The following is a 13,558-nucleotide window of genomic DNA, read 5'->3' as shown; positions in this document are numbered from 1 at the left end:
AGCAGTTAGAGTCCAAACATTTTAATGACGGAGATTTAATGAATGAATTCCTCACAAGGATTAAAGGTCTCAGGGAGTAGCTAGCATGTGTTGTGATGAGCATGTATTGATGAGGCCTACTCGCATAGTTCTTTGGTGTCTACTCTTCTCATAGCTGCATAGGCGGAAACCGAGAGGCGCTGCTAGGAATCCTCTAGAAAGGTGGTCGGGATGCCCCATGAGCTTGCAAGTGAGGGGAGGTGGTGGGTGTGTTGCCCACACTGGAGAGAGCCAAGGCTAAGGTGGTGGACGTTAATATGACTTTCTTTCTTTCTTTCTCTCTCTCTCTCTCTTTGAAAGCACTGAGCTGCTCTTGGGCTATTGTCTAAAGAAAATGGCTAACCTCCTGATTCCTGAAGGGCATGGTCCAAGGTCTCTACGGCACTCGATGGGGGGGAGGAGTAAGCGGACCATATTTCCTCCTAATGATGGTGGGGTCCTGTAGAAGGAGGTCCCGGATCCGTGTTGACTGTCTGCGGTCTTGGTGCCAAGGCATACCTTGGCCAATCTCTATGGATCTATCCTTGAGTCTGAGCTCAGCACACTAGTAGAGAGAGGGATACAAGGCACCAGGGAAGGCAAGATTCAGGAGGACCTTCTCCATGCTGGATCACATATACACGCTTAGGGCTATCATCGAGCAAGCCAAGGCAAATGGCCGCCGACTATACTGCTGCTTTGTGGACTTCCGCAAAGATTTTTGATACAATGCCTCGGGCCCATCTCCTAAAGCACTAACAGCATCTCAACATCCCATCTGACATGATCTAAACTATCATTGCCTTATATGTGTCATTTATTGCAAGGTGAGATGCCCGGGAGGACTCACTGAGGAGGTCTCTAGCACCATCAAAATGAATCCGACTCTCTTTGGACTCTAAATGCATGAGATCTCAAACTTCATTGACAAAGCTGGAGGCGGAGGAGATATTCTTGTTTCCATCCTTTTAAATGCTGATGATATTGCACTCATTGCAAATTCTGAGGAGGGGCTACATAAGCACATGGATACCTTACAGGATTTTTGCACAAAGGGGGCTCTCAGTCAACCTTGGGAAAACCAAGGTTATGGTATTCTACACCTCCTACCCAGTTGCACGCCGTACAGAGATCACTTACATGGGTAGCAGGGTTGAGGGTGCACTATATATGTCGATCTCGGAGCTACCTTCACCAATCCACGCTTCTCTATGAGACAGGTAGAAGAGGATAGAATCACTAGAGGATAAGCAATTCTAGCCTTATTGGAGAGGCAATGTTTCCAAGCACATTTTCAAGAGCCGAGGACGAAGGGTTGGCTTTTTGACACCCTAGTCACCCCATCATTTATGTATGCAACTCCCTTCTAAGCACCAGATTCATCCCTAGCACATTAACAACACATAGAGCGTCCTCGGATCATGATGTTATCACCGATGATACGTCCCAAGCCATCTGTTTCCCACCAGATCATTCAAACAGAGTTTTTTGCGGCTCACTTGGTTTCAGGCACATGGATTACAGATGGACTAGCTCTCTCCATTTCAGTATGACCCAGATTTCCCAGACATTAGGCTTACATATGAGACAGGAACAGTGTGATCTAATACGATCTATTGGGGCTATACACATAACACATGGATCACATGATACATCGGTAGGCCCATTGCCTACCAAGATGCAGTACTACAGAGATCATTTCCTAAGATTTATAGCACATGGTTTCATACAGAGACCAAGTGCTATGAGGATAGCCATTGGCTAGCTTAGGGTATCATCCCATACACTAAGGATAGAAACTGGCAGAGCTGAGCGGATACCCAGAAAGGACAAGACATGTAGACTCTGTCAGATGGGGGTTAATCGAAGGAGCACTATGTTTGCCAATGCCATGTCTACTATGAGATCAAAGAGAGATTTCACTGTCTATTTAGAGGGCTTTGGACCCTTATCTTGGATCATGGAGTACCTAGAACAGAGGTGCCTTGGACTCTTCCTACTAGAGCTCAGCCAACACAAAGAATCACTACTCAGAGATCCTCGCCCCCAACAGCCCTCCTCCTCAGCTTATCATTACCAGTCTTTCCCAGCCTAGAGGGGTGGATAGGGAGGCACCACAGCCCATCACAGTGGATACAGGAGCCTATACCACAGTGCCCCCTCGCAGCACGCCCATGGGAGTCACATCAGATTGGGGACGCACACTCCAGAGAGCTAGATGCCCTCATCCTCTCGGATGCCAGCCACCCATAGCTCATCATAGTCCATCAACGAGCAGCCTCATGCTGACAGCAAACTATTGACATCTCTAGCCTTCTTGTATCACCCATGATGGACATCCTGGATGGGCCCTTGCCCCAGTATACAAGGTTGATTGATTGTTTTTATTCAGCTCTCCCATATCCCATCACTTATTGTACCCTAAACCTACAATAGTAGGATATAGATTTTTCATCTTGTATAATCTCAAACTCTGAGATCTTAGTTTTTAGTTTTCAGTTTAAGTTTAATGTTGCTTTTTCTTATTTCATCCATGAAGAGATTTCATGGACACTATGTATACATCATTTTGGTCTCATAGACCCTTTGGGTCTTTTGAAGACGCTAATATAACTTTCTTTCTTTCTTTCTTTCTCTCTCTATACACACACCATGGATCTCTTTGATCCACCATAGCTTACCTTGGACCCTGCAAACCTAAGCTAGCAGAGTCAGTTGAGCATTCCAAGACAACTTGTTGCTCTGTCTCACACACCAAGAGGGCAAAGCATGTCCTGTGGGATTCATACCATCGACCCGAGTGTCACTCCATAAGTGGTGTTAAGCTGAGTCAAAAGGTAACAATCTTACGAATGACGTAGTGTGGTACTCGCTCTCTCATATAAGGGGGTGCCGTGTAGCCTCTCTTTGAGAAGAAAATAAGCTTGTGGGTAGGGTTTATTGTTGATGTGTAGTACAAGTATCATCTGTAAGGCATTGTCACTAAAGGAATGCTTCATTGACATGTGTGTCCACTGTCAATGGAAGCACTTGTGAGAAGGTGTAAGGCATCCCATGGAGAAAACCATCGTTTGTTGTCCACCATCCACACCGAATTGAGTATGGTTTTTTGCCAATATTTTCCATGGTAACAGATCAACCTTGCTCTTATATATTGAGCAAATTTACCTAAGCAAGTCTTCCTCGATCTTTTAGTCCTCTTTCTCTTTTCTTATCTAGAAAGAGAGCAAGGAGAAATAAACAAAGAAAGATATATTAACGTCTATAAAAGACCCGAAGGACCTATGAGACCATCAATAGTACAATGATACCATGCGTATACAGTGCCATGGAAAAACTAAAAAAGGGACGTGAAAACTGAAAACTGAAACATGACTATAAGCCCCCTGATGGCAGATGTGGTTTTGGAGATGGCATGTCGTGTCGTCAGAGAATCTCATGGATCTGTCTGTGTGTGGTGGAGACCCCCCAGTGCTCCAGGTTGGGAGCACCTAGCACCTAGGATGGACCACCAGCAGCTAATCGGCCAGTAATTTGGGCAGCTGGGTGACCAAAACCGGGTGCCCACCTGGCCATACTCAATTCACACCCAATTTTCCATGTTATTAAAAACCAGCTGCCCAGCTTATAAAATGATTCCCAAAACAAATAAACGGTGCCTGAAAATTTAAAACCCCTTTTTTTTTCAAAGCCCCTATTCCTATGTTGTGCAAAATTTCCAATGTCCTCTGTGGAGGCTCAAAAGTGGGAGCTGCCTGCCACGTTATTTCAACAGATGAGTATAAGGATGGTGATGAGTCTAGGCTTATCACAAAATCCAGAGGAGGTAGTTCCCTCAAAACCTTTCACTTAATAAGAGATAGAGAACGCACAAGCATAGTTCCTAGTGTAGCACCAATCTGGGTTGAATTTGTAGATCCCTTGCTGAAATTTTGGCCTGCATATGTTTACAACCTGAACTCTAGCAGCTGTTACAGGCATGAGGAGGCCTATCAATGGACCAGGCCCCTGTCGGCCAGGTTTGGGACACTTAAATATCCTTGTGTTAGCCAAAGATTGTCCCTCTCCATGTGGAGGTTTCCCCCCCCCCTCCCCCCGGCCCCAAACCACCACCACCACCAAAAACCCAAAGGAATGGATTTTTCTATTACTATTTTACTGTTCCTAATCTGGTGAAGACTAGAGCAGGCTTTCCTAGTGAGTCTTTGCAAGAAAGTGTTGGGGATGATCTTGAGCTTGTAGCTCTTTCTCAGGCCTGAAATTCCTACAAAAGGCTATTTGTACTGGTTTAGGGTGCGTTAAACGGATTATCTGCCATGGACCTAACTAAGTAGCAAAGAGATCCCAAAGTCCCCTTAGGACTGCATGCATGGCGGCGTGGCGCACAGGGGCAGGAGACGGGCGGGAAGAGGGGGGGGTGTTGGGGAGGGGACCACCCACCCATTGACAACTATCAGTAAATAGAAGCATACCTCGGCCCTTAAAGCATCACCAAACTCGTTCAAAGGCTGAACCTTTCCTTGTGTAACACATTTTGGTATTGTTTGCTTGATATTGTTGAAACCATAACCAATTGCAACATCCTGTCAAAAATAGAAACCAGCTCCTCTTCAGACTGCCAAAGCTTAAGTTGAATGTATGTAAACACATTCCTAATTAACTAAAGATTATCTTTAGAAAACAGTTTTTATAATTTAATTGAATAAAGTTACCATAAGAAGAGAGCAATAAAGTATGTGATTTAAGGGTGGCATGACATTTATATGTACATGTCATCTAGATGGGTGCTAGCCTGCTGGGGATTCTGGTAACACTTTTTTCCATTCCTCTTCCATGTACAAAGGTAGAAAGAAAGAAAAGAGGTAAAAAAGCACTTCAAAGGTCCATCAATGTGAAGAATAAGGAGTTTTCTAATCTACATAACAATGGTAATAAGGAGATCCCTTTTTCCTAAAATCACCTACTGCAGATCAAAAGAATGACCTCCTTGGCCTACTCAATGGTTACAGCACTTAAGTGTCACTGGCCTACTTGAACCTCCATCACCTGTTCAGCCTGGACCAACTCTCCTCAACCACCTTTTTTAACTGTTCTACAGTCCTTTCTATGTGATAAGCATTTGACTTGCTTATGTTTATTTCCACATACCTCCATTACATCACATGGATGTAGAACATCACTTCTTGTAGGTGGCACTGAGATGCAAATCCGTTGATCTCTGCCTTCTTTGCCAGGGGTTTCTGTTGCAGGTAATTGCATCTTGTTTAGTAGCTCTATCACCTGCAGTGGCATGCCAATGTCAAACAAGATATAAATCTTCAAAGCCAAAGTTCACATAAAGCATATTTTCTTCTACTCAAAAAAACTTACCTGCTTAGTTTGAAATGGCACACCTACAGCATCACATACGTAGGACAAGCTCACTTCCATCTTCCTAGAGGACAGGTTTGGGTAGATACTTGAAACCCCATTGGCAGACAGAACCTCAACAGGTTCAACCTCAAACTTGTTTGTACAGTATTCAGAGAACGTAGTCACCTGCAGAACCACAAACATCAAATCTAGTTCACCAACTTCCAAGTCCACCCCTATTTTAGAACTCACAGTAAGGTATCAAACTACAGATGAGAAATTTCCAGAGAAGGTATCCATAAGAAGTTTCAAAATATACATTGAAGACTTGCTAAACGAAAGAAAGTTTATATAAAGGAAAAAGAAAAAAACAGGGGAAAACAGGACTTTCTCAATGAAAAGAGGACTTGCTAAATGAAAGCAAGCTTATATAAAGGAAAATGAAAAAAAAAACGGGGGAAAATAAGACTTTCTTAATGACAACATTTTATTGCTGTCAATTATTTCAAACAAGTGCTGTGTTGAAACCACCCACCCCATCCCCATTTCCGTTCCCCCACTACCCCTACTGCCGGGGATTTCCTATCAATGTGCCACCCTGCTTCACCTCGTCACACTTTGCCCCACCCCTACCTTGGTCCACCCCCAACCAAGGACACATTCAAAAGCAATCTCTTGGCCAACAAACTGTACTCCCCAGAAGTTGAACCACCTGTGTCTATCAAGGTGGGGAATCATCAGCAAGCACAGGCATAGTTTGTGTATGCCAATAACAAGGTGCTGGTGTTAACTCCTCCACTAAGCTCCCAAACACCTTAAGCATGCAAGCTTTCTGTGACAATCATGAATGGATGTTGAGCCTATTTAAGTACGTCGCATCAGAAAATTTTGCAGTAGCACAAGGCAGTATGCATCATTAGTGGCTAAGAGAAATCAGCTATTTGAACCAAGAAAAAATATCAGAATTGGCAAGCTCTCCTTTGCACCAGGTCACTCCTCGAGATCCTGTTCTACACTGTGTAAAATATATCTAGTCCTGATGCAACATGCACACTGTTGTTTACCGACAACGATCAAAAGTTCACCTCTGACAAGACAGATGGGAGAGCTTAATCCATTGCCTACCAAAATGATACTTCTAATGAATACCCTACTAATGGTTACAAGAGACTTTGCTGCAGAGAGATTACCATTGTGTTTAGAACAATCTTAGCTTTTGTCAAATCTGTTGCCGTGCACTCAATGAATACGTTCTTTGTGTCGAGTGTGATTGCCGAATGTGCACCATTGCTAATCGGAGGCAAAGAAAGCACTCTCCTGAAAAAAACACATCCACAACAGAAATCAACATGCAAACGATATCTTTTATATTAAAGCTTGGCATAGAGTCTCATACACACTATTTATATATATTGCATCCTAGCCTCTATTAGCATATAATCTCCCCTCTATTGGACAAATTGATGTACTTGGGATTTATGGATGTAGAGAATAAGCCTTGGGCATTTGTCAAAGTTAGAATCTCGCAATAGTTGTAAAATGTGCCAGTTAAGGTGAAAGAATCCATGAGTTGTACTAGGAGCCATGAGCATTAAAGGTAGCATCTTTTGTTGACTATAGAACCTGGAATTTAGGGCATGTGGAGGCTACAATCATGGAGAGATTTGTGGAGAGCATCATTGACTTGTTAAGCTACTAAGCATGATTAGCATTTGCTAATTCATCTTGTACTCAGCCTATTTAGCACACATCTAATGGAAATGATCGACTCTCATTCTACTCATTATGCTTTGTTTATGTTAATCTTTTACCAATAAATTAATCTCTCATCATTAGCATGTCTTTAGCATCTAAACCATGAGATTTCTCATCATCTATGAGCCACCATGATGCTAACATTTGGTATCAGAGCTTAGATGGACATTCTCACTTTCTAATTTGATTAAATTAATCATAGTATTAATCCCTAATTAGCCATTAATCCTTTTTTTGTCTTTTTATCTTCTCCTCCATACCCTCTAGCCATGGAGACTTGATTTCAGTCTCCATGCTTAACCATTTGCAAAAATTCAAGTTGGAGACTCTCCCCAACAGGCGATCATCTCCATCAAGTAGAACCGACGCATCAGGTCACGAATTCGCCGGCATTACGCATTCAAAACAGCGCAGATTTTCTGAGAAAAACTTAGATCCCAAGCTCGTCCAGTAAAATCAGAGCAATTCCTTGAAGACTTGGGGATTTTTTATGGTTCTGAACACACCTATAGCATCAATTTTTGAAGAAAACAACTCCATATTTCCGATTTCAGCCTATGCAGCCCTCAGAAACATACTCTGGTAATACAATGCTTAATCCCTGATTAGGACACTTAATAAAGTGTTTAAGGGTTTCAAACTCAAGCTAGCATATTGCTATTGAGTGTCCCAAAAGATTTCTTACTCATTCAAAGTCTATCTTGGTGAAATCTTCACTCCAAGCATGCTATGTTTTTTGCTCTCATACCAGTAAATTAACTTCACTAATCAAAGATTAATGAAATTTAATCTCAGTGATTTGGTGTAATCGATGATATAAACTTGCCATTAGGGACTTGCTACAACCTTCTATCATCTCACTTTGTAAAACCCCTTTAATTTGGTGCTCCAAATACCCACTCCAAATCAGTCTATTCTCTGTTTTTAGGTGTTTTTGGGAGTGTATTTGGCATTCATTAATTAATTCTTGCATGGCACTAATCAAAATCATTTGTAAAGGGATTAGACACTGCCTCTGCTTAAAAACCAACTTGGTAAGACCTTCCCTCTCTCTTGCCATGGCTACCCCCACCAAAATTGATAAATTTGACTCATTTCATTCTTAGCAAACTAAGGTCAAGTTCACTCTTATGAGGAAGGGTTTGTGGAACATAGCATGTGGCAAGAAAAAGAAACCTACCACAAGGGAATCTGAAGCTATATGGGTATCCAAAGACGAGAAAGCTCTTGCCATAATAGCTTTGGGTCTCAGTGACCGACCAGCACATTCATCATATTGATGGAATAGATACATCCTTTGAAGCTTGGGAAGAGTTGGAAAAACTCTTTAGAGCACAAGCCAAGAGCTCCAAGATTAGCTTGCTAATTCAACTATTTGAGCTCATCATGATAAAAGAAGACTCTCTTGTTGCACATCTTAACCATATGAAGAGTCTCACAACTCAACTTGCAAGTATTAAAATAAACATTGATAAAGATATTTGCATTACTTTGTTGCTTAAAAGTCTACCACAGGAAGACTATGGAAACATAGTCACTACACTCATCAATCTACCATCTCCAAAGTTGGTCAACATCACTGCATCCTTAATGGAGAAAGAGAAGAAGATAAAGCAAAAACATGAAAGAAGCCATCTCTTCTCCCATAATGAGACCTACTACACAAAGAATATATCCAAAAAAGAGTCTACATCAAAAGGTACCTTCAAAAACAAAGCAAAAGATAAATGCAACTTTTGTGGCAAGCCAAGGCACTTTGAGAAGGATTGCTACATCAAGAAGATGATCTCCGCCAACCTCGTGGAAGAGGACAGTCAAGAAAAAGATGAAGACAATACTGTTCAAGCCTCACATGAGACCAACCTTGTTGTTGTTGATAATGAATGGGCGGGCCTTCTAGGCCAACTCAATTGCATCCTAATCCATTGTACTCATAATATGCCTTTTGAATTACATTTACTTTGTAAACCTACAAACTAGAGTGAGTTCCAGGTTGGGGTCGTATATGCTGTCACAAGGGTGGACAACTCATGAAGCATCCCATGCGCTCCTGCTAGGGGTTGGGGTCATCAATTTAAAGGGGGGATTATTAGACAAATTGATGTACTTGGGATTTATGGATGTAGAGAATAAGCCTTAGGTCATTTGTCAAAAGTTAGAATCTCGCAGTAGTTGTAAAATGTGCCGGTTAAAGTGAAAGAATCCATGAGTTGTACTAGAAGCCAGGAGCATCAAAGGTAGCATCTTTTGTTGACTATGGAACCTGGAATTTAGGAAATGTGGAGGCTAGAATCATGGAGAGATTCGTGGAAAGCATCATTGACTTGTTAAGCTACTAAGCATAATTAGCCTTAGCTAATTCATCTTGTACTCAATCTATTTAAGAGGCACACATCTAATGGAAATGATCAACTCTCATTCTACTCATTATGCTTTGTTTATGTTAATCTTTTATCATTAAATTAATCTCTCATCATTAGCATGTCGTTAGCATCTAAACCATGAGATTTCTCATCATCTATGAGCCACCATGATGCTAACACCGTCTCAGTACTTCCAAATCAACAATCAAAGCTCCTTTGAAAGGAGCACAAAAGTGTGGAGGCTTAGCCATTTAATGTATCACTTCAATAATACAATGTTGTTGTCCATCTCAGTTATTCAGCAATTTGAATTTAAGTTTTGTGCTGTGTCGAATCCTATTTACTGGGAGTTTTGTATGTGCATATACCACACCATGTATCCTCTCACAAGAGAGTGTGACTTGAATAGGGTGAGTGGAAACGCTTACCCTTTCATATATATACCATCATAAGGTCAAATGAATCTGAACTTACGACTAATTTCAAAAGAAAGAAGAAAATCACCAAAAACAAACAAAATTTTAACAAAAATAGAAATTAAAATAAAAAGCTTAATAGAGACACCCGAGAAAAAATAATAATAATAATAGTAATAATAACTTGCAAAAATAGACAAATACATAACTAAATCACACACACCCACATACACACAAACAAATTCTTTATTGAACCACAGCAAAAGAATTTCTAACAAACAAGCTAAATAAATTTTTAATAACTAATTAGCAAAAACAAACTTTAAATGACTAATTAACTAAAACAAACAAGTAAGGACAAGAATACAAAAAGTGTGAACTTTACCTCAAAGATTGTCCAATCATGAAGTATAAGATCATCAACTTCGTCATGCATAGCATGGACTAGGTGCTACGACATCCCTACTCACGTCATCAGCACCCCAGAGTAGGTGCAGGTTTACATTTATAAAAATTTGTCCCAACCAAGATGACACTTTCATACTTGTCTTATATACTGTCAAAACTTGTGTCCCAATGAAGGTTTTTTCTTTTTCGATTGAACCCAATGTAAGTTTTTCCTTTTTTAATTGAACCCAATGTAATTTTTTTCGACATAAAGTTTTATGAAAAATTGCAGCACAAACCTTTTACTGTCAAAAATGACTGGATAGACTGGAGAGCCCTCAATGATGTGTAAAAACTTCTTCAGCTTTGGATCTCCCTGCGTTGAAGAAGCACTTTAAAACATTATATATAGGGAGGAAAAAGATTTGGCCTTAAAAATTGGAATTCTAACCAATCTATGTATGAGCAACACCACAACATATTCCATAGCATGAATATGCAGCATACAGCACACTATATTCTGAGGCTTACTTTGTAAAACTCCATGAGTTCCTTGGCCGTAAACTCCTTTGTCTGCAAATATTGAGACAGTGAATTAAATACTGCACTTTGTTACAAAAATGGAAAAAAGAGGCCCTACACACTAAGTGGAGCCCGTTTTACCTGTTTAAGGGGGACAAACCTGATCTCTGAAGGAGGTAATGCCTGAAAAACACATCTTTTTAGGCCTTGTCCTCGAAATTACCAACAAGTCTTACTAATTTAAAAAACATTAATGAGCCCTTCAAGACTGCGTATGCTTCCAAAAATATTTTAAAAATATTAATGAGCCCTTCAAGGCTCTGTACATGCCTCGTAAAAAAATGGTCCTTGCACTGTATCCAAATCATGGGTACCAATAGCAACAAGTGTCCTCCGCCTAGCAAAGCAATGGCAAAGATTATTTTAAGTTGTAACAACTGATTGTGCTCCCCCCACAGCCCCCCCAAACAACACAACCCAACCCTCCCAAAAAAAACACTCACACCTGCAAATGAAGTAAACCATGCATTATAAATTGGAGAAGGAACCCAAAGAGTTAAAGAGCAAAGCACCACACCTTATTGATGATGCTAAGAGAACATAAATAGGTTGGCAATGTTAATGTGACATTAGCCTTAGGGTTGATAGAGAGAAATAAAACGTCAGCTCTTTCTCACCTCTCACCTTATCTTCCACTATTTTTTCTTCTACCATATTCAGCCCAATAGCCCATAAGAACCAAACAACCTGGTGGTAGAATTTATGAAGAAAAGAAAGATTTATTGATGACTACAAAAGACCCAATGGGCCGGGACCAACGTGTGTTATAAAAGTCCCATGTGCAAAACTGTGAACATGGAAACAAAAAAAAAGTAAATGAAAAGAAGACCCATGTACTATGTGTAGTAAAGGTTTGTCATTCTCAAAGGCTGTTGAACCCTCACTGGTTTCCCTTGCTTGAACATAAGCCAAAACAACCCCAAACAACTCTAAATCGAGTTATTGCAGCGGCACTTGTCATAAACTCTCTTGAATAATAACATGCGCACATGTTCATCCTTGGATATGGTATGTGTGTACATGTTTAACTTGGATTGAGAATTCAACATGTGTGTGCTATTGGCGTGGAGTGACCTGCATATTCAAAACCAGTCTCATGCAACAAGGATGCACCCAAGGAAACCAATTCTCCTTGGTCTTCTACACCAAGAGGAGTACTTGTAGCAGTACAGGTTCAATCCATAGAGCTTCTAGGCATTCAAATGTTGAGCAAATCAGCACCAAGAAGATGGGCAGTCTTGTTCCCAGCACAAAGATGTACATAACAGCCCTCTCAGGATGATTCTAGTCCCAAAATAGGCTGTTTAAGGCAGAAAACAATCGTTTTAGCATAGATTTCAACTCAGTGCACCAGTTGGACATAAAGACTGCATTTTTGAACGGTGAACGTAAAGAAGAAGTTTGTGTGCGGCAACCACCTGGGCTTGACCTAAGAGACCCATGTAGAAGTCTATATGAGACTCGGTCCTACTTGAGAGATTCACATGGGCTTGGTGCGAAGCTGGACTCTCCCCTTACAGATGGCTTGGGCAGTGGATGGTTCTTGCTCTTGCCTTGGGCTAGGGTTTGGAACTTTTATTTAATTTGTTTTCATGTTGTACTCAAAAATCTCGTGCAAGGTACACTCATACTTGTATCTCTAAAATACTGTGGAATAAAGATTTTCTTTTTTTCTTTTTTTCTTTTTTCTTTTTCTTTTTTTTGGGGGTGGGTGGGGGGGGGGGGCTGCGCTCGTTCCCGCCCAATTGTGTGTTCTTTCTTGTTTCATGCTATGTAAATAGTATGTTCAGATGTCTACTGCTTAAAAGACTTGATAATATGAAAACGATAGTGTGACACAGAGCCCCTATTTGTTCAGGCGCGTTACATCTGGGGACTAGTTTGGCCTCTTGTATAGCTTCCCTTTCAGCTTGCTCAAAATCTTGAGGCATCTCTAACTGATTCAACAGTGTTTCAAGAGGCAGCTCAAAATCAGCGAGCTGATCCAAACTTTCAGCATTTGGAAGGGGCAAACAATCCCATTAATGGTTGTTTAACTACAGAATTAAGGCTACTAATCCCCCATGGTTTAAACGTCAAGGAGAATTTGTAATACAAGCTAGATAATATAGCACTATTTAACATTATTTATCTTTTTGATAGTAACAAGGTGTGAAAATAATAGTGGTGGTGTGGAGGTGATGGTGTTTTTTTTTGTGGCGGTTGTGGTGGTGGTGTTGGCTTTGTGGAGGAAGGAGGGGGTGGGTGGGGGATGTTCGGACCATCTTTGACTCCCAGTGTGGTGGTGGTGTTGTTGGCATTATGGTTAATTTCAATTATGCTTAATTGTGAGTTTATTTAAGATTAACAGTAAATAGCTTCCAGATCCCTGTTACATTTTCACACCACCATAATAAAAGAGAGCAATCACGTAGCATACATATGAGTGTAAATAAAGAGATTTAAGTCTAGCAGCATGTTTATAAGTGGGGCTTCTCTCAACAAAGAATCGAAGCATGATAGTCAGGTGGCATAAAGGATGTATGTGTAAGAGTCTGCACAAAGACTCTTACACATACATCCACGGGGACTAAAAATGATTACAAAGGCATGACACTAACCTCAAATGCCCTTAGAACTCTAGACAATGGTGCAAGTCCTCATGAACAAGAACAACATAATAGATGAAAGCATGAGGTCCTAAAA

The 13,558-nt window shown here is 40.8% G+C and overlaps 1 protein-coding gene across 1 annotated transcript in view; it reads right to left on the bottom strand.

The window, feature by feature from the left end:
- Positions 1-13,558, bottom strand: part of LOC147609215 (tRNA synthetase beta subunit family protein) — a 103,374-nt gene that overhangs the window by 42,349 nt on the left and 47,467 nt on the right. The window contains exons 6-13 of the mRNA XM_086787888.1: positions 11,144-11,210; positions 10,955-10,996; positions 10,823-10,864; positions 10,591-10,667; positions 6,561-6,687; positions 5,389-5,556; positions 5,167-5,298; positions 4,491-4,601 (exon numbers count right to left, since the gene is read on the bottom strand). Of these exons, the coding sequence (XP_086644014.1) occupies positions 4,491-4,601; positions 5,167-5,298; positions 5,389-5,556; positions 6,561-6,687; positions 10,591-10,667; positions 10,823-10,864; positions 10,955-10,996; positions 11,144-11,210 (766 nt within the window). The remainder of the gene's footprint in view (positions 1-4,490; positions 4,602-5,166; positions 5,299-5,388; positions 5,557-6,560; positions 6,688-10,590; positions 10,668-10,822; positions 10,865-10,954; positions 10,997-11,143; positions 11,211-13,558) is intronic.

Source organism: Cibotium barometz, chromosome 51 (assembly GCF_041138505.1).
Source record: "Cibotium barometz isolate CiBa-2024 chromosome 51, ASM4113850v1, whole genome shotgun sequence".
NCBI classification, from domain to species: Eukaryota; Viridiplantae; Streptophyta; class Polypodiopsida; order Cyatheales; family Cibotiaceae; genus Cibotium; species Cibotium barometz.
The sequence above is the reverse complement of the archived record's forward strand: the minus strand, read 5'-3'. Positions and strand labels throughout refer to the sequence as shown.